Source organism: Oncorhynchus clarkii, chromosome 2, assembly GCF_045791955.1.
Source record: "Oncorhynchus clarkii lewisi isolate Uvic-CL-2024 chromosome 2, UVic_Ocla_1.0, whole genome shotgun sequence".
In the NCBI taxonomy this organism is placed as follows: domain Eukaryota; kingdom Metazoa; phylum Chordata; class Actinopteri; order Salmoniformes; family Salmonidae; genus Oncorhynchus; species Oncorhynchus clarkii.
Window position 1 is genome coordinate 29,916,361 of NC_092148.1, and position 21,655 is coordinate 29,938,015.

A 21,655-nucleotide genomic window follows, 5' to 3' on the forward strand; every position below is an offset into this window, starting at 1 on the left:
CGTGTACTTCGAGCATGTGCTGACCAACTGGCTGAGTCTGTAATACCAACATGTTTCATGCAGACCACCATAGTCCCTGTGCCCAATAACACTAAGGTAACCTGCCTAAGTGACTACCGACCTGAAGCACTCACGTCTGTAGCCATGAAGTGCTTTGAAAGGCTGGTCATGGCTCACATCAACACCATTATCCCAGAAACCCTAGACACACTCCAAACAGCATACCGCACCAACAGATCCACAGATGATGCAATCTCTATTGCACTCCACACGGCCCTTTCCCACTTGGACAAAAGGAACACCTATGTGAAAAATGCTATTCATTGATAACAGCTCAGCATTAAACACCATAGTGCCCTCAAAGTTCATCACTAAACTAAGGACCCTCGGACTAAACACCTCCCTCTGAAACTGGATCCTGGACTTCCTGATGGGCCGCCCCTCAGGTGGTAAGGGTAGGTAACAACACATCTGCGACGCTGATCCTCAACACGGGGGCCCCTCAGGTTGTGCGTGCTCAGTCCCCTCCTGTACTCCCTGTTCACTCATAACTGCACGGCCAGGCACGACTCCAACACCATCATTAAGTTTTCTGATGACAACAATGGTGGCCTGATCACCGACAACAATGAGACAGCCTATAGGGAAGAGGTCAGAGACCTGCTCCCCCAGAACACATTTCATGCCTTTATCTAATGTCCTGCTGATTTTGTTTTTGTTTAATTTAGGGCTGCTCTTGGCAGATATGAATTTATAGACTAGACACTACTAGCCAAGACTGCTAATGTTTATAGAATATAAATCTGCTCTGACTGGAATGATCAACTGTTTGCATCACATGTAGAAAGGACACCAATATGTGTTGATGTATATCTGGTACTTGAATCTGCACCTTCACAGTTTTGATCTTCTGTTACAGAACAATATGAATCTTTTGTGAAATTCACACAAGACCAGATCATGCGAAGATACGGCGCAAGGCCTGCTAGTTGTAAGTATCAGGAGTTTCAGTCTTCATTCTACCATACACAATTTTGCTTCTGAAGAGTAAACAAAGCAATCCCTACAGCCACATAAAATAGATTTCTCTGTTCAGAGTTCTAATGCATTATCTTGTCATCTCATGTCTGTCTTCATGCTGTTTTCATCCATTATTCATCCCTCTGTTTCAGATGTCTCTTGAATTCCCCATCGACGTACCAGCTTTTCTCACAAGATGGCTGCTCTTCTACTGCCCCTTCCTCAACTAGATATGTGTTTTTTTTAATGCTTTTTGGGTGCCATGGTTTATCCATTTTTATTTTTTATTTTTTTGCCAAACTGTCTGCTGGCCAAAACGCTAATGAATCAGAAGAAAGTGTAATGATTCGAGATATGCTATTGCTCTGGATTTTTGACGAAAGCAGCTCTGTCGTTTTCCCCAGTGCTGTAGTGGCTTTTCTGATCCTTCTGTATTATAACCTGCCAGCACTGCCCCCTCTGCAGAAGCTGTATTACTAAAGCCCCCTGGCCTCATCCAACCAGGTTCTTTTTCTTTTCCAACTCTTTACCTGAGGATGTGGAATTCTTTTGAAAATAAAATGTATGTGATTTAAAATGGTTTCCCTCAATGACTTTGTTATGCATTGTTGAACAAACTGTTTTGGTCTTTTTTAATTATAAAGTAAATGACTAAGTTAGTATTTTGTCAAATGAAGGTTTATTTGTGCAGTGCATGCGCTTTAAGGTTGCGTAATCAGTTGAAGACTATTACAGTGCATTCGGAAATATTTCAGACCCCTTCACTTTTTCCACATTTTGTTACGACACAGCCTTGTTCTAAAATTAGGTAAATACATCAATTTTATTTACACTTATTAAAGCTAAACAGACCTTATTCATACTTTTTGCAAAATACTTGATATTGCGCTCCGGTGCATCCTGTTTCTACAACTTGGACTCCACATGTGGTAAATAAAATTGATTGAACATGATTTGGAAATGAGCACACACCTGTCCATATAAGGTCCTACAGTTGACAGTGCATGTCAGAGCAAAAACCAAGCCATGTGGTCGAAGGAATTGTCCGTAGAACTCCGAGACAGGATTTGTGTCGAGGCACGGATTTTTCAGAAGGACCACCATATCTGCAGCACTCCACCAATCAGGCCTTTATCGTTGTGGCCAGAAGGAAACCACTCTAAAAGGCACATGACAGCCTGCTTGGAGTTTGCCAAAAGGTACCTGAAGGACTCAGACCATGAGGAAACAAGATTCTCTGGTCTGATGAAACCAAAATTGAACTCTGGCCTGAATGCCAAGCGTCACGTCTGGGCGGGGGGGAACAGGCAGTACCAATACCATTCTACGGTGAAACGTGGTGGCAGCAGCTTGCTATGGGGATGTTTTTAAGCGGCAGGGACGAGGAGACTAGTCAGGATTGGGGGAAAGATGAACGGAGTAAAGTACAAACGACCAAAAGTTGAGACAATTATTAATTTTCACGTCTGCTGCCTCAGTGTCTTTAGATATTTTTGTCAGGTTACACTGAGGTATAATTACAAGCATTTCATAAGTGTCAGGCTTTTATTGACAATTACATGAAGTTGATGCAGAGTCAATATTTGCAGTGTTGACCCTTCAAGATCTCTGCAATCTGCCCTGGCATGCTGTCAATGAACTTCTGGGCCACATCCTGACTGATGGCAGCCCATTCTTGCATAATCAATGCTTGGAGCTTTGTGGGTTTTTGTTTGCCTCTTGAGGATTGACCACAAGTTCTCAATGGGATTAAGGTCTGGGGAGTGTCCTGGCCATGGACCCAAAATATCAATATTTTGTTCTCCGAGCCACTTATCACTTTTGCCTTATGGCAAGGTGCTCCATCATGCTAGAAAAGGCATTGTTTGTCACCAAACTGTTCCTGGATGGTTGGGAGTTGCTCGGAGGTGTTGGTACCATTCTTTATTCATGGCTGTGTTCTTAGGCAAAATTGTGAGTGAGTCCAGTCCCTTGGCTGAGAAGCAACCTCAAACATGAATGGTCTCAGGATGCTTTACTGTTGGCATGACACAGGACTGATGGTAGCGCTCACCTTGTCTTCTCCGGACAAGCTTTTTTTCCGGATGCCACAAACAATCAGAAAGGGGATTCATCAGAGAAAATGACTTTACCCCAGTCCTCAGCAGTCCAGTCCCTGTACATTTTGCAGAATATCAGTCTGTCCCTAATATTTTTCCTGGAGAGAAGTGGCTTTTTTTGCTGCCCTTCTTGACACCAGGCCATCCTCCAAAAGTCTTCACCTCACTGTGCGTGCAGATGCGCTCACACCTGCCTGCTGCCATTCCTGAGCAAGCTCTGTACTGGTGGTGCCCTGATCCAGCAGCTGAATCAACGGTCCTGGCGCTTGCTGGACTTTCTTGGGCACCCTGAAGCCTTCTTCACAACAATTGAACCACTCTCCTTGAAGTTCTTGATGATCTGATAAATGGTTGATTTAGTTGCAATCTTACTGGCAGCAATACCCTTGCCTGTGAAGCCCTTTTTGTGCAAAGCAATGATGTTTCCTTGTAGGTAACCATGGTTGACAGAGGAAGAACAATGATTCCAAGTACCACCCTCCTTTTGAAGGTTCCAGTCTGTTATTCGAACTCAATCAGCATGACAGAGTGATCGCCAGCCTTGTCCTCGTCAACACTCACACCTGTGTTAACGAGAGAATCACTGACATGATGTTAGTTGGTCCTGTACTCCCTGTTCACTCATAACTGCACGGCCAGGCACGACTCCAACACCATCATTAAGTTTTCTGATGACAACAATGGTGGCCTGATCACCGACAACAATGAGACAGCCTATAGGGAGGAGGTCAGAGACCTGACCATGTGGTGCAAGGTCAACAACCTCTCCCTCAATGTGATCAAGACAAAGGAGATGATTGTGAACTACAGGAAAAGGAGGACCGAGCACGCTCCCATTCTCATCAACGGGGCTGTAGTGGAGCAGGTTGATAGCTTCAAGTTCCTTGGTGTCCACATCACCAACAAACTAACATGGTCCAAGCACACCAAGACCGTTGTGGAGAGGGCACGACAAAACCTATTCCCCCTCAGGATACTTTAGAGTTTAGTTCATGGGTCCTCAAATCCTCAAAAGGTTTTACAGCTGCACGATCGAGAGCATCCTGACGGATTGCATCATTGTCTGATATGGAAATTGCTCGGCCTCCGACTGCAAGGCACTACAGAGGGTAGTGCGTACAGCCCAGTACATCACTGGGGCCAAGCTTCCTGCCATCCAGGACCTCTGTACCAGACGGCGTCAGAGGAAGGCCCTAAAAATTGTCAAAGACTCCAGCCACCCTAGTCACAGACTATTGTCTATACTACTGAATGGGAAGCGGTACTGGAGCGCCAAGTCTAGGTCCAAGAGGCTTCTAAACAGCTTCTACCCCCAAGCCGTAAGACTCCTGAACACCTGATCAAATGGCTACCCAGACTATTTGCATTGCCCCCCCCTCCCCACGCTCTGCTGTTACTCTTTTATTATCTATGTATAGGTCACTTTAATAACTAACTACATGTACATCATTATCTCAATTACCTCGACACCGGTGCCCCCCGCACATTGACTCCGTACCGGTACCCCCTTTATATAGCCCCGTTATTGTTATTTACTGCTGCTCTTTAATTATTTGTTATTTTTATCTCTTACTTTTTTAGGGATTTTCTTCTAAGTATGATTTTAGCCTTCTAAGTGAGATATGGGTGTTTCATATAAACCTGGGCCCAGTCAGTAACCATGCCCACGTGAGCCCAGACATTGTGTTGGCCTGATGGAACGACCCAAAGACCAGAGTGCTTAAAAGGACTTGCTAACGGAATTTACATTAGACCAAAACATGCCGGGTTACTGCCGGCGTGCAAAGTGATCCTAGCTGTACCCTGAATAATCAACCATTGAGACCAGAGAACGTGAGGCCGAGGTCCACACATTGAAATGGTTAGAACCTTTGTAAACCAGACCAAAACATGAAACTTTGCATGTAAAGTAGCCTAGGACATTCAACCAAAGATGAGAGGGAAGGACAGATCCCTCTGAACACCATGTGGTACACCTGAAGTATCCATTCTACAGAACACTCCAGAACAGAAGAAATCCTACAACTAGGAAGGACATTGTGACCTCTGGTGGACAACCAGAGACTTACATTGAAGCATTTCCCATAGACGGATCGAGTGGTCTCAACAGACGACAGAGAAAGACATCTACGTGTAAATATATATTGCATTTCTTTTTCCGAATGGAGTGGTCGTTCATGTGCAAAGTATTCATATTTCTTTCCGTGAGCGTAGCTTCCAAATGTGTGTGAGAAGTTGTCTCTTTGTCTCTCCCTCTCCTTGCATACCCCTCCCCCTTTCCATTGTGTAACCAATCGGTCATACTTTTGTTAGTCCCCTAGGGACCTGTTTTCATTGTATTATGTATGTAATCAATAACCTATGCTGTGTGTGTTTACATATTCTGTGTGATTTAGTTAGTTAGTTAGTTAATAAATAATTAAGCCAATTTGTGTATCCTTGATTCGTCACTTAGGTTAGTTAGGGTTATGCAGATATCCAAGGATTATGCAACGTTCAGAATGAGACTGGTGAGGTAATAATTTATAATTGACTGTTATTTATGTAAGAGATCTTTAGAGTTTAAGTCGGGAGATAGTAACTTGGTAAACAACTGTTCCCGTGATGCCCCAAATTCCTAATTAGTTAATTGTTACATGATTCATTTAAACATGGTATGTAATTTTTCGATAAAAAGCAGTCATCACATTAATGATAGTCACGTCAACAGACAGGTGTGCCTATACAAATAATGTCCAATCAATCAATTGTATTTACCAGAGGTGGACTCCAATAAAGTTGTAGAAACATCTCAAGGATGCGATCAATGGAAAAAGGATGCACCTGAGCTCAATCTTGAGTCTCATAGCAAAGGGTCTGAATACTTATGTAAATAAGTTTTATTTTAATGCATGCCAATTATTGACTCATGAGCCAATGCATTTTGCGTCTAAAGGTCTATACCCAGAAAGCAACTAGCCAACAACAGCCCTGACTGACAGCTTGACTACCTTTCTAAAAGTGACATTTAGGTCAAAGTTTTGACCTTCTAACAGTTGTGGGCTCCGGTTACCTTTTGGCCCAAACAGCTTATACCAGTGTTTCTCAAACTACTCTCTAGAGTACATCCAACTGTTCCAGTTAGTAGGCCACTGACAGCAGTGGGATTCAAACCCACGCCCCCGAAGAGATTGGTGCCTTGATCCAGCGACTTAGACCGTTCGGCTGTCACACCCCCTAGGGGTCTCTCTCTCTCCCTCTCTCTGCGCCTCTGCCTCTCTGCGCCTCTGCCTCTCTGCGCCTCTGCCTCTGCTCCCTTGGATTCCCCTCCGGACCCGTTTACCCTGTCCCAACCCAGCACACTCCAACCTCAGCCTCCACATCTGATTTCCTACAACTCATCCAAGCTTCCCCGGATCTGCACTCCATATCTCCCTGTGTTATATAAATACCTTGGTTCATTCATCTCTGTTTCCTCGTCTGAGTCTGCTCTTGGGTCCCCCTGTTCTGCTCCACTTAACAGCGGCTTCTGCATTATGTCACATGGATGACGCTGGAGAGACGAAGAAGGTAGGGGGAGTAAAACATTTAATAAATAACGAACATGGAACAAAAATGGAACAGCATCAGCAAACAGGTAACACAAAGAAAAGACAATGAATGCATCAGCAGGGAACAGAGCAGGGGAACTGACAAATACAGGGGAGGTAATAAACAGGTGATGAGTGAGTCCAGGTGAGTACAATATCGCTGATTGATGATGGCAGGAGTGCGTGATGCAGGGCAGCCTGGCGCCATCGAGCGCCAGGGGGGAAGAGCGGGAGCAGACGTGACAGTACCCCCCCCTCTAGAACAGCTAGATTCAGGCAAGAGTATCACAGGGCGGTATTGAATGTGTCACTGTCAGTCACCTTTATTACTCAAAATTCTCATTACCTGTGCACCTACGTTGTAAAATGTCATTCATAGGCTGGGTTGTAGCAACCTCATGATGGGTACAGGGAACATTTGAGTATCATTTAGTCGACTTAACCTATTGATGTTTCATTGCCCAGGGTGAATGGAATATGTATGACACTCATCCAATATCTGTAATAGAAATAAGGCCATGCTCATAAAAAATCATCATCCTCCCTCATCTTAAACGGCACTGACCGCCACTGAACCTGACCACAAAGTCACAAAAAATGCTGATCTCCAGAAGACACAGGTGTAGACAATATGAGAGCCAGTCATCCCTCTGAAGTTCTTTACCAGGTCTTATTCTGTCCTCTAGTCAGTTATCTACAGTACTTGACCCATAATATCACACCATTAAGCCCTTACAACCTGCTACCGCCTGGACGGACGGACGGACGGACGAACGCACGCACGCACGCACACACACACAGAGAGAGAACATTCAAGAATAGCAAAGCACCCTTTACTGGTTCAAACAGCTGACCAATCAACATGTTACCAACCGTTGGGGGGGGGGGGGGGGGGGGGTGGAATTGAAGATAGGGAACTGCAGTTGCCTTTGTGCCTCACGGATTGAGTGCCTCTCTCAGCGGGCATATGCTCACATGCCCCCCTCCGTGCAAAGCAAGCTAGCACAGGTAACAAAAGTTCATACAGGCGCTCTCTCCTACGGAGCTGCGCATACAGACCCAGCTGGCTCATCCTGAGTCATTGCAGATAGCCTTGGAGATGGCTTTGGAGAGGGAGCTGGTGTGGCTGGAGCTTCAGCTCGGGCTTTGGTGGGGTGCAGGGAGACAGACCCACTGTGCGGGCTGGGGGGCAGAGCAGCCCAGAGCTGGAAAAGCCTGCATGGGTGGCTGAAATGACTGAACTCATTCATGCTGTGTCGCTACAGGCGGCACGAAACACACGCCCTGGTCCCAGGGTCTGCTGGGGGTGTGGCCAGCCAGGCCATCTGCGCCGGGATTGCCCCATGTCCCCCAGAGCTCAGGGAAACGGCTCTGGGTCCGCATAGACCGGGTAGTGTGGCTCTCTTTCCCAACCACCATCATCTTCAGGAGGAGCCCACCGGCACAGACGGGGAAGCAAGGCTCCACTTCCCCCAGAAGCAGACGAGGGCAAGCGGATGGAGCCTTTTGCTGTGGTGGGCCGGACCTGTGTTTGGGACATTTGTCATGCCCCTGTCACTGTGGAGGGGGTGCCCTGCTCTGCCCTGGTGGACACTGGGTCCACACTAACCCTGGTGAGGCCGGATATTATGCGAGGTTGGACTCAGTTTGAGTCCACAACTGTGCAGCTCCACACAGTCCACAGGTGAGCTGGCACCCATGAAAAGGAAGGGAATAATGACTCTGACAGTAGGGGGCAGGTCTGTGCATCATCCTGTGTGGGTGGCGGCTGTGCAGGACCCTTGTATCCTGGGGTTGGACTTTCTTAGGACACAGGCTGCCAGTTAGACCTGAATGGGGGCACACTAAGCTTCCAGGGAGGGCCGGCAGTCACCATGCCCCCCCCCCCCCCCAAACCCTTTACTCCAACAGTTAAAGCAGCAGAGACTCATGGCTGCCCCCCCCCCCCCCCCCCCCCCCCCACACATCTGTGTGTGACTTTCCCCAGCCCCTCTGTCACCTACGGCTGTGTGTTACATTCCCCCAGCTACCTCCACAACACATCCATCCGTGAGCCCGGGCCGCGCCCCCCCAGCCCAGCTACCCCAGATGGGAGAGTAGAGGACACTGTCTGCAGTGAGGGAGATGTGGGGGAAGAACTGTGTTGGTCTTGACCCCGAGCAGCAGGAACGATTGTGGCAGTTGTTGTTTGAATTCAGAGACAGCTTTGCGCTGAGTGAGGAAGAGGTGGGTCAGACTCATCTGGTGCAGCCTGAGATCGACACAGGTGATGCTCGGCCCATCAAGATGCGTCCCCGCCGTATCCCGCTGGCACGCCAGGAGGCGGCAGACAAGGCTGTGTTGGAGATGCAGCGGGCAGACTTCATTGAGCCCTCAGACTGCCCCCAGTCATCATGGTTCCTAAGAAGGGGGGGGGGGGCAAGCTGAGGGTCTGTGCAAACTACAGGCGGCTGAATGAGGTAACCAGGAAGGACTCATACCCCATACCCCGTATCGATGAGTCGCTGGACCTGGTTAGGGGGTCCTCCTGGTTCTCCTCACTAGACCTCAGCAGTGGCTACTGGCAGGTGCCCCTCTCCCCAGAAGCCAGAGCCAAAACTGCGTTCTCCACTAACAGAGGACACTGGCAGTTCAAGGTCCTGTGCTTCGGCCTGTGCAACGCTCCAGCTACTTTTGAGTGTTTGATTGACAGGGTGCTGGATGACATCCCCAGACAGCAGTGTCTGGTATACCTCGATGACATCCCGGCCCATGGCAGTGTAACGGATGTGAAACGGCTAGCTTAGTTAGCGTGGGCGCTAAATAGCGTTTCAATCAGTGACGTCACTTGCTCTGAGACCTTGAAGTAGTAGTTCCCCTTGCTCTGCAAGGGCCGCGGCTTTTGTGGAGCGATGGGTAACGATGCTTCGAGGGTGACTGTTGATGTGTGCAGAAGGTCCCTGGTTCGCGCCCGGGTATGGGCGAGGGGACGGTCTAAACTTATACTGTTACATTGATGCTGTTGACCCGGATTACTGGTTGCTGCGGAAAAAGGAGGAAGGTCAAAAAAGTTTTGATTGAGACATGTTGATTGATGTTGTAAGCTCTGTTCAAGATCAAACATTCGTGACCAACTATATTCCTTGGGTTTGGCTGTCAAACCCGTGCTGCTGCAGTCAGCCAACAATGATTTGCAATTTGCTGAAATTGCTTCTGGCCTGCTGCTGCATGTGCACGAGCTGAGCGCCTGCTGCAAACGTCACTAACAATGCACTTTTGCAGCCAGGCACGTGTGTTGTGACTGAGTGTGACAGAGAGTATCGTTTTTTTGTGTCATTTAGAGGGAAAATGCATGCATTTGAGCATTTGAGTCACTTTTCAAAAGTTGCTAAAAGTTCCAAATACATTTTTAAAAGTAGCTAAATTTGTTGCTATAGGTGCTGTTTGAAAAAAGGTTGCCAGGGCAGTCTGAAAAGTTGCTAAATCTAGCAACAAAATTGCTAAATTGGCATCACTGGGTGTATATGTCAAAATCAACAAGCAGCCCAATAGTCAGTACATGTAAAACTATTTTTTTTAAAATAATTATGGGTGTCTCTCTTTTGTAATGGGCTCTTACACCCTCTAGTGGTACAACTCGTATTGTGCAGAAATTGCATTGATAGGATGCTTGATAGTACAACAAGCTTTTCCTTTGGAACAATTAAAATATTTGAACACCAGAATCGTTGATAAACAAGTATATGACTCGTTTGTCTGTGGTCCACGAAACAACGATGCATATCACACTTTTAATAATATGTTGTTGATGGAGGACATTTCATCAATGGGGACCTCCAGCCAAAGCCTCAAGCCCATGATGGCGTCACCGGTCTCAGGTGTTACCGGAAGCACAGGTGAGTTGTTGCAAAATGCCTGCGAAATTTGCTCTACATTCAACTTTTTAGATTTATGAAATGAGATTCAGTAGTCTATTCGTTTCAACTGGGGGTGCTTCAGTGGTTTGTTTGGAAAAGGAAGGAAGTTCGTAGCAGGAAAAGCGAAGGGAGGTCTATAATTATCTCAAGTCATTTATCAGAATTGACCGTCATTTTCCCAAGGACAGTAGTGAGGATTTTACGCGCCTTGGAATGTCCGGACTGTTTTAGAATTGCTTGAAAATATAAAAACAAAATAAAAAGTATTAAAGAGAAACTTCTACAGTAATTTATATATTTTAAGATGCTAGTGGAAACGTTGAGTTGAATCATTTTACACGACAGCACTACCAATCAGTAACGTTACGTAAGTTACTTCTAAACTTTCCAAACACCATTGCCTGCTATATAGGCCTCTGTTATTACGGAAAATGTGTAGACCAACTTCTGTACTGAATGGGACATGATCATGTGTGTGTGGGTTACGTTTACATGGTTCATATACAGGTAAATTGAAAAAAAAGCCACGTTGTCAAAAAAAGGGTTTAGGAAAATTAACTTTGAAATTGCATTGATGGGCTTGTATTTCTGTCACTCATATTGACCCTACAGTGGCAGACTCCAAAGTAGCCCAATATATCAGCCATTGATGTATTAGGCCAGGGTTCCCCAATGGGCGGTCCGAATTTATTTGTACCCCCCCCCCCAGATTAAACAAATCTGTTACCCAGTATTCCCACACATTAATAGAGTGGCATATATGATTGTATCCCAATGTAATCAATGTTTTAATTATTGTTTTTGCCAAATACTATATCTGTTTGGGATTCTTGCAGTAAATTTTCCGGCCCCATGACCATCAGCTCAAGTAAATATCATCCCATGGCTGAATGTAATTGGGGAGCCCTTTATTAGGATAATTCCAAAAAGCATCTGCTCTGTGTTCCAGGAAGATTTGTATAGCTACTGTAATTGTCCCTAGAGACAACAATTGTATACGTCAAAGCTGAACTTCAGCTCTTTCTCATGTTTATCACAGCATCAAATACCTCACTAATGTGTCGTTAACCCTGTAGCTACTCAACCAATAATTCGGAAGACAATATCTCACCCTTGGGTTTGCGTCAGATTAACAAAACTAACCCATTTAACACAACATACACTCTTAACAAATCAATTGCTGTTACATTGAATGGTGCAATCCTCACCTTTTAATGGTTTTATTCCATAAGAAAATCCTCTGCCTGTTGTCTAGTTTCCCAGACACAGATGAAGTCCAATTTAATCTGTGTCTAGGAAACCAGTGTCTATCGACACAATACTGAAAAGACAATGACATACTTTCATAGAGATCTGAAATGTATTGTGTTCTTCCTGTCAATTCATTTGACTGTAAGACTCATCCACTCTATTTGTCTAGGCTACGATCTGAGTGATGGACAGAGACATTGAAGAGCAGGACCCCCTCGCCGTAGACCCTGTAGACAGAGATGGGAGACAGATGGGCGATGCGGGAGGTGATGATGACGGGAATAGGAAGGTTGGATGCTGCGAGAGGTTCCATCGCTCCATCTCCAAGTGGATGCTTCCGGAAGAACTCCACGAACAGTACCGGGAGCGAGCCAACTGCTGCCCCCCTCCCATCTTCATCATCCTCATCAGCATCGGAGAGGTGAGGGTTAAAACGCATCATGGTTAATACGCATCCTACTAATGGCAGCGCAGCATTGACAACAAGTAGCCTCTTTTGCATCTGCATACGTTGTTATGATTGTGTTATACCTGAGTGAATTTTCGATTTCAGGAAATGCTCTGGACATGGTATTTAAAGAGAGAGGTGCAGCTGATATTATACCTCCACCATGGTTCATTGGACAAAGCCTATGGGGAAATGAATTTAAAAAAAAAAAATGCCAGAAATAAGGTCTGTGGTAAACACAGGCTTAGGAGATCTTATACGTTTTGTTCTATGAGATAATCTTAATCAGCTAATGTCACTTTTTGTGAGTTTTGACTGATATTATCTCTTAGAATAAAACGTCTCTCCTTGGCCTGTGTTAACCTCAGACCTTATTTTATATGTTTATCCCAAAACCCTATTCTTTCCCCATTAATTTCCCCCATAGGAATGGCTGAACGAATCAGAGGTAAATCATTTCCGTTTTTTAGGACTACAAGCTGGCGAGCTCGATTAAATGGCCAACCATTGGTATTTGTGTATTCACACTCTCTGAGTTTGGATGTGGCTAAGGTCCAAACTGAAGAGCTCTTGTACCAGACATTCCTCTCTCTCATTCTGCTGTGGGAGGTCTCGACCAGCTTATCCATCTCAATGTCTGAATTCATCCAAGATTCTTAGAGCAATCCCTAGACCTATGCGTTGGCTCAATGAAAATAGAGTTTTAGCACAATTAACATTGGGACCAGGGTTTAAGGCTATCCTCCCAAGGAATGTGATTGTGATCATACACCGTGTCCATGACATTTCCCAGATATTTTAGTAGTATGGTGAGCTTGTTATGGCAAAATAATTGAGATGTGTGTTAGTTATTAAAGGTGAAATGAGTTTGTGAGTAGAAAAATGTGCGACGTCGACACAGTTTGTTAAAGGAATTTGTCTAGGGTTCTCTCTGCTCTTCTCATTAACTTTGTTGCCATTGTGTATTATCAGTTTGGAGTATGTTTGTATTCTGCTATAATGGTCTGCTCTGCCCATACTGCAACACAATGCAAAAGGCTGACTCATGGCTACATTTAAAGCAACTGTTTTAGCCTTTCAGGACCCCTCCTGTCATTATGTAGCTAGTCACTGATCTAACCTGTGTCTGTCTGGACAGCTAGCAGTGTTTATATACTATGCGGTGTGGAAGCCCCAGAAGCAGTGGGTCACCCTGGGCGAGGGCATCTGGAACAGCCCTCTCACTTACAAGTCTGACCGGCGGGAGGAGGCGTGGCGCTTCGTCTCCTACATGTTTGTCCATGCTGGGTAAGGGTCACCTCACCTCACACAGATGCCCAAACCCACTAGAGATTTACCATTGACCAAACTTTTTAGTCCAGGACTAGGCGTAATCCACAGGAGGCTGCTGAAGGGAGGACGGCTCATAATAAGAGCAAATGGAATGGCATGAAACGCATGGAAGCCATGTGTTTGAAACCATTCCACTGATTCTGCTCCAGCCATTACCATGAGCCTGCCCTCCCCAATTAAGGTGCCACCAACCTCCTGTGGCTTAATCTGCGTCCAAAAGAGTAGAGCATTGCAGGTCATTCCTCTTGCCACATCTCACTGAAATGATTCACTCTCTCCCATATCATCTGTTTATATAACACTTGGCCACTGCTAAAGCAGTTCTGGGTTCTTCAGAGTTTGAGGTCACGATTCAATCCAAGTGAAAGGCTTTAAAAGGCAATTTCCCAAATGTTCACAGAGCTTGCATTCACTGTAAACACTGGATGTCGGCTCAAGAAAAAATAACCTTTTAAAAGAAAATTGCAGTGTGCACGTTGTTTGTGTTTGTGAGTCTTTCCACAGGTTCTGATTCATTGGTAAGACATTCACTCGGCTTTCCACTCAATCATACTCTCACACTGGCGGCGCTAGGGGGTAGCAAGATGGTGGTGGAAGCCCCCTCTAGAATAGGCCTGTTTTAAATTGTCAATATATAACGAAAGTTAAAATATTTCAATCAAATCAATCAAACGTAATTATAAAACCATTTTTACATCAGCCGATGTCACAAAGTGCTAAATCCACAGGATTTCTCTCTCTCAAAATCCTGTTCTCACGAACGTGCTCCGACTGCTCAGCAAGACGGCACAGCCTACATAACGCCGTGCCTCCTCATTGGCTAAGCCAGAATTTCATGAATTTGAATGGTTGTAAAATCCTGTTAATTGAGATACTGTATCTTCGGACTATGTAAAAGTTGCTTATAGCTAGCTATACCCTATGAAAGTCTCGCCTACTTCCTGGTGAAAGTCCTGTGCTGTTTTTGAATGGGCTTCAATCTTATATTATCAAATTCATGAAATTGTGGTCATTTAAGATATGTACAATTATATTCGTATTCATGGCTTAATTTACTTCTACCTGATGCCTTTTATGAAGATTTTCGATAGCATTTTTTCTCCAGAATTGTGGAATGTACCCCATAATGACTTTTTACCAGAAATAATTTAAGAGGATCTTCTCAGGTAAAATAATGTTTTTGAGGATGTGTTGAAATGTACTCTGCTTGCAAATACGTGCCAACCAAGCCGTCAGCTAAAAGCTAAACGTTTTGCAGTTAACATTAACTGTGTTGTTTCATATAGGCAGCCTGACCTTACGTATCCACATAACATGATGTGGGTGATGAAACGATGGAGCCTCATTTCATTTTTAGTGAAGTGGGCGGGGGGGGGGCAGTTGGGTGACGCGAGGGAGCGTGAACAGGGTGGGACCAAAGTTGTGGCAAGCTGAACTTTATGCATATACTCTGCGATATCGTGTCGATTTTGACCAATAAAAGCTGACTATAGCTTCTAGCCCCTACTGGATTGGCTGTTGACGCTTGCGTTCTAGTTTTTCTAGCAGCCACATAAGAAGCTGGTGGTTATCTGATTTAACGTTGATATTTCAACAAAAATATTTAACCTTTATTTAACTAGGCACGTCAGTTAAGAACAAATCCTTATTTACAATGACGGCCTAGGAACAGTGGGTTAACTGTCTTGTTCAGGGGGGATTCGATCTAGCAACCTTTCGGTTACTGGCCCAATGCTCTAACCACTAGGCAACCTGCCACCCTATTAGCTGGAAAATATTTAATGCTAGAATGCAAAGTTGTTTTCACTTTGGTTGGCAATTTTACCAGCTGACACTTCTGCTTCTGATAGATTTTCTGTGGCTTCAATGTCAATGATTGATGAACTTCTCTTTGACACTGGCCCCAGTGTGCATGTATCCCAGGGCGCAGAGGCTACCATTGTACAGATAGTATCTAGCTAGCTTGTATTTTAGCTTGTGTGCGTGTGTGAGTACTTCATAGATTGCAAGCACCCCTTTGCAATGACCAAGCTACCCCAGTGAAAAATTCCTGGCGCCACCACTACTCCTAAGTCTCAACTCCCATGTCTCCATCTCCTCTCTATGTCTTCCTTCCCCACAGCGTGGAGCACATCCTGGGCAACCTGGTGATGCAGCTACTGCTGGGCATCCCACTGGAGCTGGTCCACAAAGGCTTTGAAGTGGGCATGGTCTACATGGCAGGCGTCCTAGCAGGTGGGCATCCACATACACCCCCTTTTGTCCATTGACGCACAATCAATTAGACACAGTTGTCTTCAAAGGTCTGTTACGACTGAATGAAGTTGCTTTTAAGTTGACTCTGTTTTAGCTAGTGACATGAATAGTATAGCATGTGATTGGTTAACCAACAATGTGCAATGTGCGCGACAGGTTGCCTTAGTTATTATTAGCTCACTTGTTACATACCTCTTCTGGATTTTTGCTGATCATGACTGTACAATGCTAGCAACTCACAGGCACAGAGCTGTGTAGATGGTAATCACGTTTCACACTTAAGTCTCTGACATTCTTTCGCTTCTCAAAAGTTCGATTTTTCCTGTTTGGGTTTCATGGCTGAAATGTCTATAATGCTATAGATGACCTTCTCATGCATGTTGTCCTCAGGCTCCCTGGCCAGCTCCATATTTGATCCCCACAGTGCTCTGGTAGGGGCCTCTGGGGGGGTATATGCCCTCATAGGTGGATACTTCATGAACGCTGTTGTGGTGAGTTCTGGCTAACTGCTGATTCTACTATTTTAGCAGTTTTTTTTTTCTCTCTCTCATTATTTCCCTGTTCTTTCCTCTTGCGTAACTCCCTGGCCTACAGAACTTCAGAGAGATGATTCCTCTCCTTGGAGTGTTTCGTATTGGAGTGATTGTGATTATCGGTAGGTCCCTTCCTAGATCCACTCAACTTATTTTCCCACCAGTGCCTCAAGGTTTACTGTTCCAGCAGCGCCCACGCCTCTGTGGTTGTATTTCAGTAACTAAACGTTCAATTTTTTTTTCTCAAGTCGGGACAGATGTCGGATTCGCCCTTTACAGAAGATTTCTTACTCACGACGTTGGCTTGAAGGTAAGACATCTTTTTTTGTTTGTCCTGCATGCCCTTTCTCTTCTTAAAATGCATGGCATTGAAAGATTTTCCACAGACAGATAAGTATTGTTTCAGCAGAGAGCAATGCTTTTTTAGAACAGTCTTTAGTTCACAACTGGAGAGGCTCTTACGCAAAGTCCAACCCTAGACCAATATAACAGTGAGTAGATCTGGCTTTTATCAGTGTGCCTAAATAGAAAACTAGAGAGAAAAAAAACTGCAGTAGCAGTACCACCCAACTGCATTATACGGCTTACAGTTACACAGGACTGACTAATCTCTAAACCAGATTGCCCTCTACACACTCTGTCACACACACATCCTGTCTGTTCCCCCTGAATTATTGCACCCAAGCCATTCCTGTCACTAGACTGTGATGAGTGTGATCCTTGATTTTGTTTTCTGCTTTAGGAGAAGCGGAGAGCAAGATAAGGTTTGCAGCTGTTTGTCTTTCCAGCAGCCTAACTGACTGGGCTATAAGCTACTAATCTATCACCTGCTTCCCCTCTCTCATCTTGCTTTTATTTCATGTTTCCTTGGTCTTTGTGAGAAGTGCGGTTTCAAATGTACTGTCTGCATTTAAACTGGTCCTGCTATTTTTACTGTCCACTACTAACCACAGCGAAAGGGCAGAGGATGCTAATTGTAAGGCTGTAGCACAGCATGACTTTGTTGGTTTGAAGGGAAAATTAGACTGATATTAGACTTCTCCCTGGTCTCCCTCAGGTTTCGTTTGTGGCGCACATCGGAGGAGGAGTGGCTGGGATGACCATTGGTTACGTGTTCTTCAGCGCCTACAACCAGAAGCTCCTGAAGGACCCGCGCTTCTGGCTCTGCATAGTCGGCTACGTAGTCTTCCTCTTGTTCGCTGTGCTCTTCAACTTCTTCCTTTCCCCTGCATAATTTCACACTATACAAATGAATGTGTTTTGAATAACGGAAATAGGACATTTCAGGGACTTGGTAGGTTATCTAAAAAAATGTAAACCTCTACTGCAGGAGAGAAGAGATTTAAATTGAAAGAGGGATTCCTAGTTGAAGTGTAGTATTTCACTCAGCGCAAATGATCTTTGTTACATGTTTTTTTTTTAGTGATGTTGATAATGAAATGCATTATTAATTTGATCTCTAGGTTTTGTACTGAACTCAATATACCTCAGTTAATTGGTGTTACGGGTATTTATTTCCATATGATGTTTGTCCTGATTAGTCAGTGAGGTAGGACATTATTTCCCCAAGCAGGTCCTTTCCTCTAAGTTTTAGATTGGCCTACAAGTGTGTGTGTTTAGGTGTGTTTTGGGGGAATGTTCAAGCCATCAGGAGCAAGTGTGTCATCTGTTGGTTAACGGCGTGTCAATTCGTAAACAAGCCATGAGAATGGCCCAATGCCAGGTTATTGTTTCACTTCCCTGTTGACAGGATGAGACACTGTCTGACTATAGCACATATCAATGTTAATCTGCTCACATATCCTTGGCTAAGCCTCTTTCAAGTATAATTTATTGAAGGCATGATATTCATTTGTGTTTCTCTTTAGCTTTTGCTACTTGCCAGCAGTTTTGAATTTCAGTCAGTCTGTTAATCCTTTGGTTGTTTAGGATGTTTGTGTACAGTGGAACAGTAGAGGGCAGCACTTTCCATTGTATATTAGGCATTGTCTATATAATTTCCATTGTGCCACTGTGTTTTAGTCTACATAACTGTTTAGTATGACAGTCCATGAGGAAAATGAAAAGGTCATTGAAAAGGCCTCATCTTATGCCATTTGTATGGCATATTTTTTTATTGGTGATATCTTCAAATGTTTTTCCTAAACTTATTTGTGGTGATATTTGTTAGTTGGTATGTGAAACCAAATGGCGGTTCAACAAACCTCTAAGAAACCAATACATACTTTAGGTATTTATTATGTAATTACAACTTTTACAATGTACTTTCAAAGTAAATGTCAGGTAGATAGCATAACATTCCAATTGTAAATTACTTGTTTTGTATTTGAAGCTCTTTTTTTATCTCCAGACTCAATCTTGTATCTTTTCATCACTTTTACATTAAATGTTATTTTACATTTCCAAAATTCCCTTCGGATCTTAGATCTGTGTTGACAAAGCCACGCATAATCCGATCTCTATGAAAATGATTGGATTATGAGTTTTTTTGTTGTGTAAACTCTATTTGGTGTTATACGACTAATATGTTTTGCCAAGATGAACTATCTTAATTCATCTGGCCTATAGCAAGCCAGACATGGGGGTTAGTGAATGGGTACGGAGCAGAATATTTGCTTGACTGATGTCTGACCTGACCTAGGGTGCCACGCTTCTATTATTAGCTAACAGTGGCTTCAAAAAAAGACAATTGATCGTACCCCAATGACAGCCACCACTCCAGCCAGTTTATGTGGAACATTCCATAGTTCCAGACTCGGAACATCAATACAGTGCCATTATTTAATTGTGTGCTTGCTAGTCTGCTTTGTGGACACTTAAACCATTGGTTAAGAGGGATAATGAACTTCAGAAAGTACTGATAAATTAGTAATGGCCAAGTTGTCATAAATATTGGTTCTTAAATTAAACAAACTGCTGGAAAATAGGCTAAATAAAATCCTCAAACAAGGTTCACCTAATGTGAATCCCTGACTATAAATGTATTTGAATCTGACTCATTTGGAAAGTGAATCAATCCCCCTAGTGTTGCCAAATGATTTGACCAATATTCTAAAGAGAGACCATTTCAGGGCAGTACACAGGGTTCTCAGGTGAATGGTACCCAGTCTATATTGGGTACCAGTCTGTTTGGGATTGAACAATGCTAGCTCCTGTAGTAAAGCAGAACCAGACTGGCACACCATCTGCTCAGCAATAATCCACCCAGGATTTGGGGTTAAGGTTTTGTACTGAGAACCAATATTTTCACATTTTCCCTTTTGTGCAGGTCATTAGTTAGAGCATGACAATCTGGTTTACTCATCATGGGGAGATAGTAGTAGAAAATGTTTGGATTTGGGCCAGTAGATATATGTAATTGATTCTTGAGCCAAATTTAAAATAAATGAGTGGGAGGTGCTTTGGAAATATGGAAAGTGTTTGAGATAGACATTAGGGATTGCATTTGAAAGAATGTTTTCGAGTACTCTCATGAAAAATTATTTTCAGTACGCTCATATTAGTTTTAAGTGAAACGGGTTTGAAGGAAAAATGTATCCTGTATGCAATTGGTTGTTCCAATTACTGGTTGTTCTGAAACACAACTGAAAAGAAAGTGTCATGTATTTTCACTGCACTTGATACACTCCACAAACTATAAACAGAGCTTGAATTGTGGCAGTGCTTATAAATTTAACCGGCTAAATATACAGAACAAAAATGGGACCCACTGGGGAGCCAGGACCTGCCAATCAGAATGGGTTTTCCCCCACACAAAAGGGCTTTATTACAGATGTAAATACTCCTCCGTTTCATCAGCTTTCCGGGTGGCTGGTCTCAGACAATCCCGCAGGTGAAGAAGCCGGATGTGGGGGTCCTGGGCTAGCGTGGTAACAAGTGGCCTGTGGTTGTGAGGCTGGTTGGACTTACTGCCAGATTCTCTAAATCGTAGTTGAAGTGGCTTATGGTAAAGAAATTAAAATTACATTCTCTGGCAACAGCTCTGATGGACAATCCTGCTGTCAGCATGCCAATTGCACACTACCTCAAAACTTCAGACATCTGTGGCATTGTGTTGTGTGACAAAACTGCACATTTTAGAGCGGCCTTTTATTGTCCCCAGCACAAAGTGCACCTCATACAGCTTAATATGCCACATCTGTCAGGTGGATGGATTATCGTGGCAAAGGAGAAATGCTCACAAACAAGGATGTAAAAAAAATGCCTGCACAAAATGTGAGAGAAATAAGCTTTTTTGTGCGTACGGAAACTTTCTGAGATCTTTTATTTCAGCTCATGAAGCATGGGACCAACACTTGACATGTTGCATTTTATAGTTACATTTCTAAATTTAGTGTACAGGAATTTGATTATTAGTAATAGAATATAAACTTTTAATCTAGTACTTGCACCCATCCCTAATAGACATCAATTGCACAGCACACAGATTGGCAAACTCCTATTGGTGTTAGTCTACTTGTTGATAGACAAAATGACAGATCCATGTAACTGCACTGTGCATTGACCAAAGTCGATTATCAAAATCTCATCGACAATCCATTCCTTTGGAAATAATGATAGTATGATCTGGTTAAAGGAAAACCACAAAGAAAGTTGTGTTTTCTGGCCATCACATGAGACTATATGTAGGCTAACACATACAATGATCAGAACTGCATTTCATTTTGTAACTGCTTTATAAACACTTTTGTAACTGATTTCAGGTCGAGTTACAGGACCCAGGATTATGCCAACTCCTGGACAAAAAAAAGCAGACAAAGTTTTGAATATACCCTTAACATCTGTGGTAATCAGGTTTAGGCTCAATTTGAATTGAGGCAGTCAATTTAGAAGTAAACTGAAATTCCAATTAAATGAAAAAGGGAATCTCTTTTCCACTACTTCTCAATAAACTGAAAAGGAGAAGCTATTTATGTCAAAAGTTGTCAAATGTTCTGATTTTAAATTCAACTCACTTCCTGAATGGACTGACTTCAATTGCAACAAGCCAGAGTAATCGATTTCTTGTAAATTAATACAAATATTGTGTCAACTGCCAGAGACAACTTAATTACAGAGGGGAAGCACCAGAGTATGAAATCGGACATGACCCATTGATTGCATTAGAAGAGTAAAAAACTATAGATCTGAAAGAGTTGTGGCACAGTCCCATAGCGTTATGTTGTTTGGGAGGGATACCAGAACCAGTAACTGATTTCAAAATAAACTCCCATCACATTGCCTATGTATACCATGATCATCAAACATCAGA

General features: G+C 43.8%; 1 protein-coding gene across 2 annotated transcripts; it reads left to right on the plus strand.

Annotated features, from left to right (window-relative positions):
* The first annotated feature begins 10,438 nt into the window (after positions 1-10,438).
* LOC139380860 (rhomboid-related protein 2-like) lies at positions 10,439-18,812 on the plus strand. 2 transcript variants are annotated; one of them, XM_071124003.1, is made up of 8 exons: positions 10,439-10,563; positions 12,005-12,256; positions 13,422-13,570; positions 15,738-15,850; positions 16,262-16,362; positions 16,466-16,526; positions 16,653-16,714; positions 17,462-18,812. In XM_071124003.1, exons 2-8 carry the CDS (start codon positions 12,020-12,022, stop codon positions 17,636-17,638), a joined length of 900 nt encoding a protein of 299 aa, XP_070980104.1. In that variant the 5' UTR covers positions 10,439-10,563; positions 12,005-12,019; the 3' UTR covers positions 17,639-18,812. The 2 variants fall into 2 exon arrangements, with proteins under 2 accessions (XP_070980104.1, XP_070980097.1); XM_071123996.1 differs by lacking the exon at positions 10,439-10,563 and adding an exon at positions 10,744-10,951.
* Positions 18,813-21,655: the final 2,843 nt, after the last annotated feature.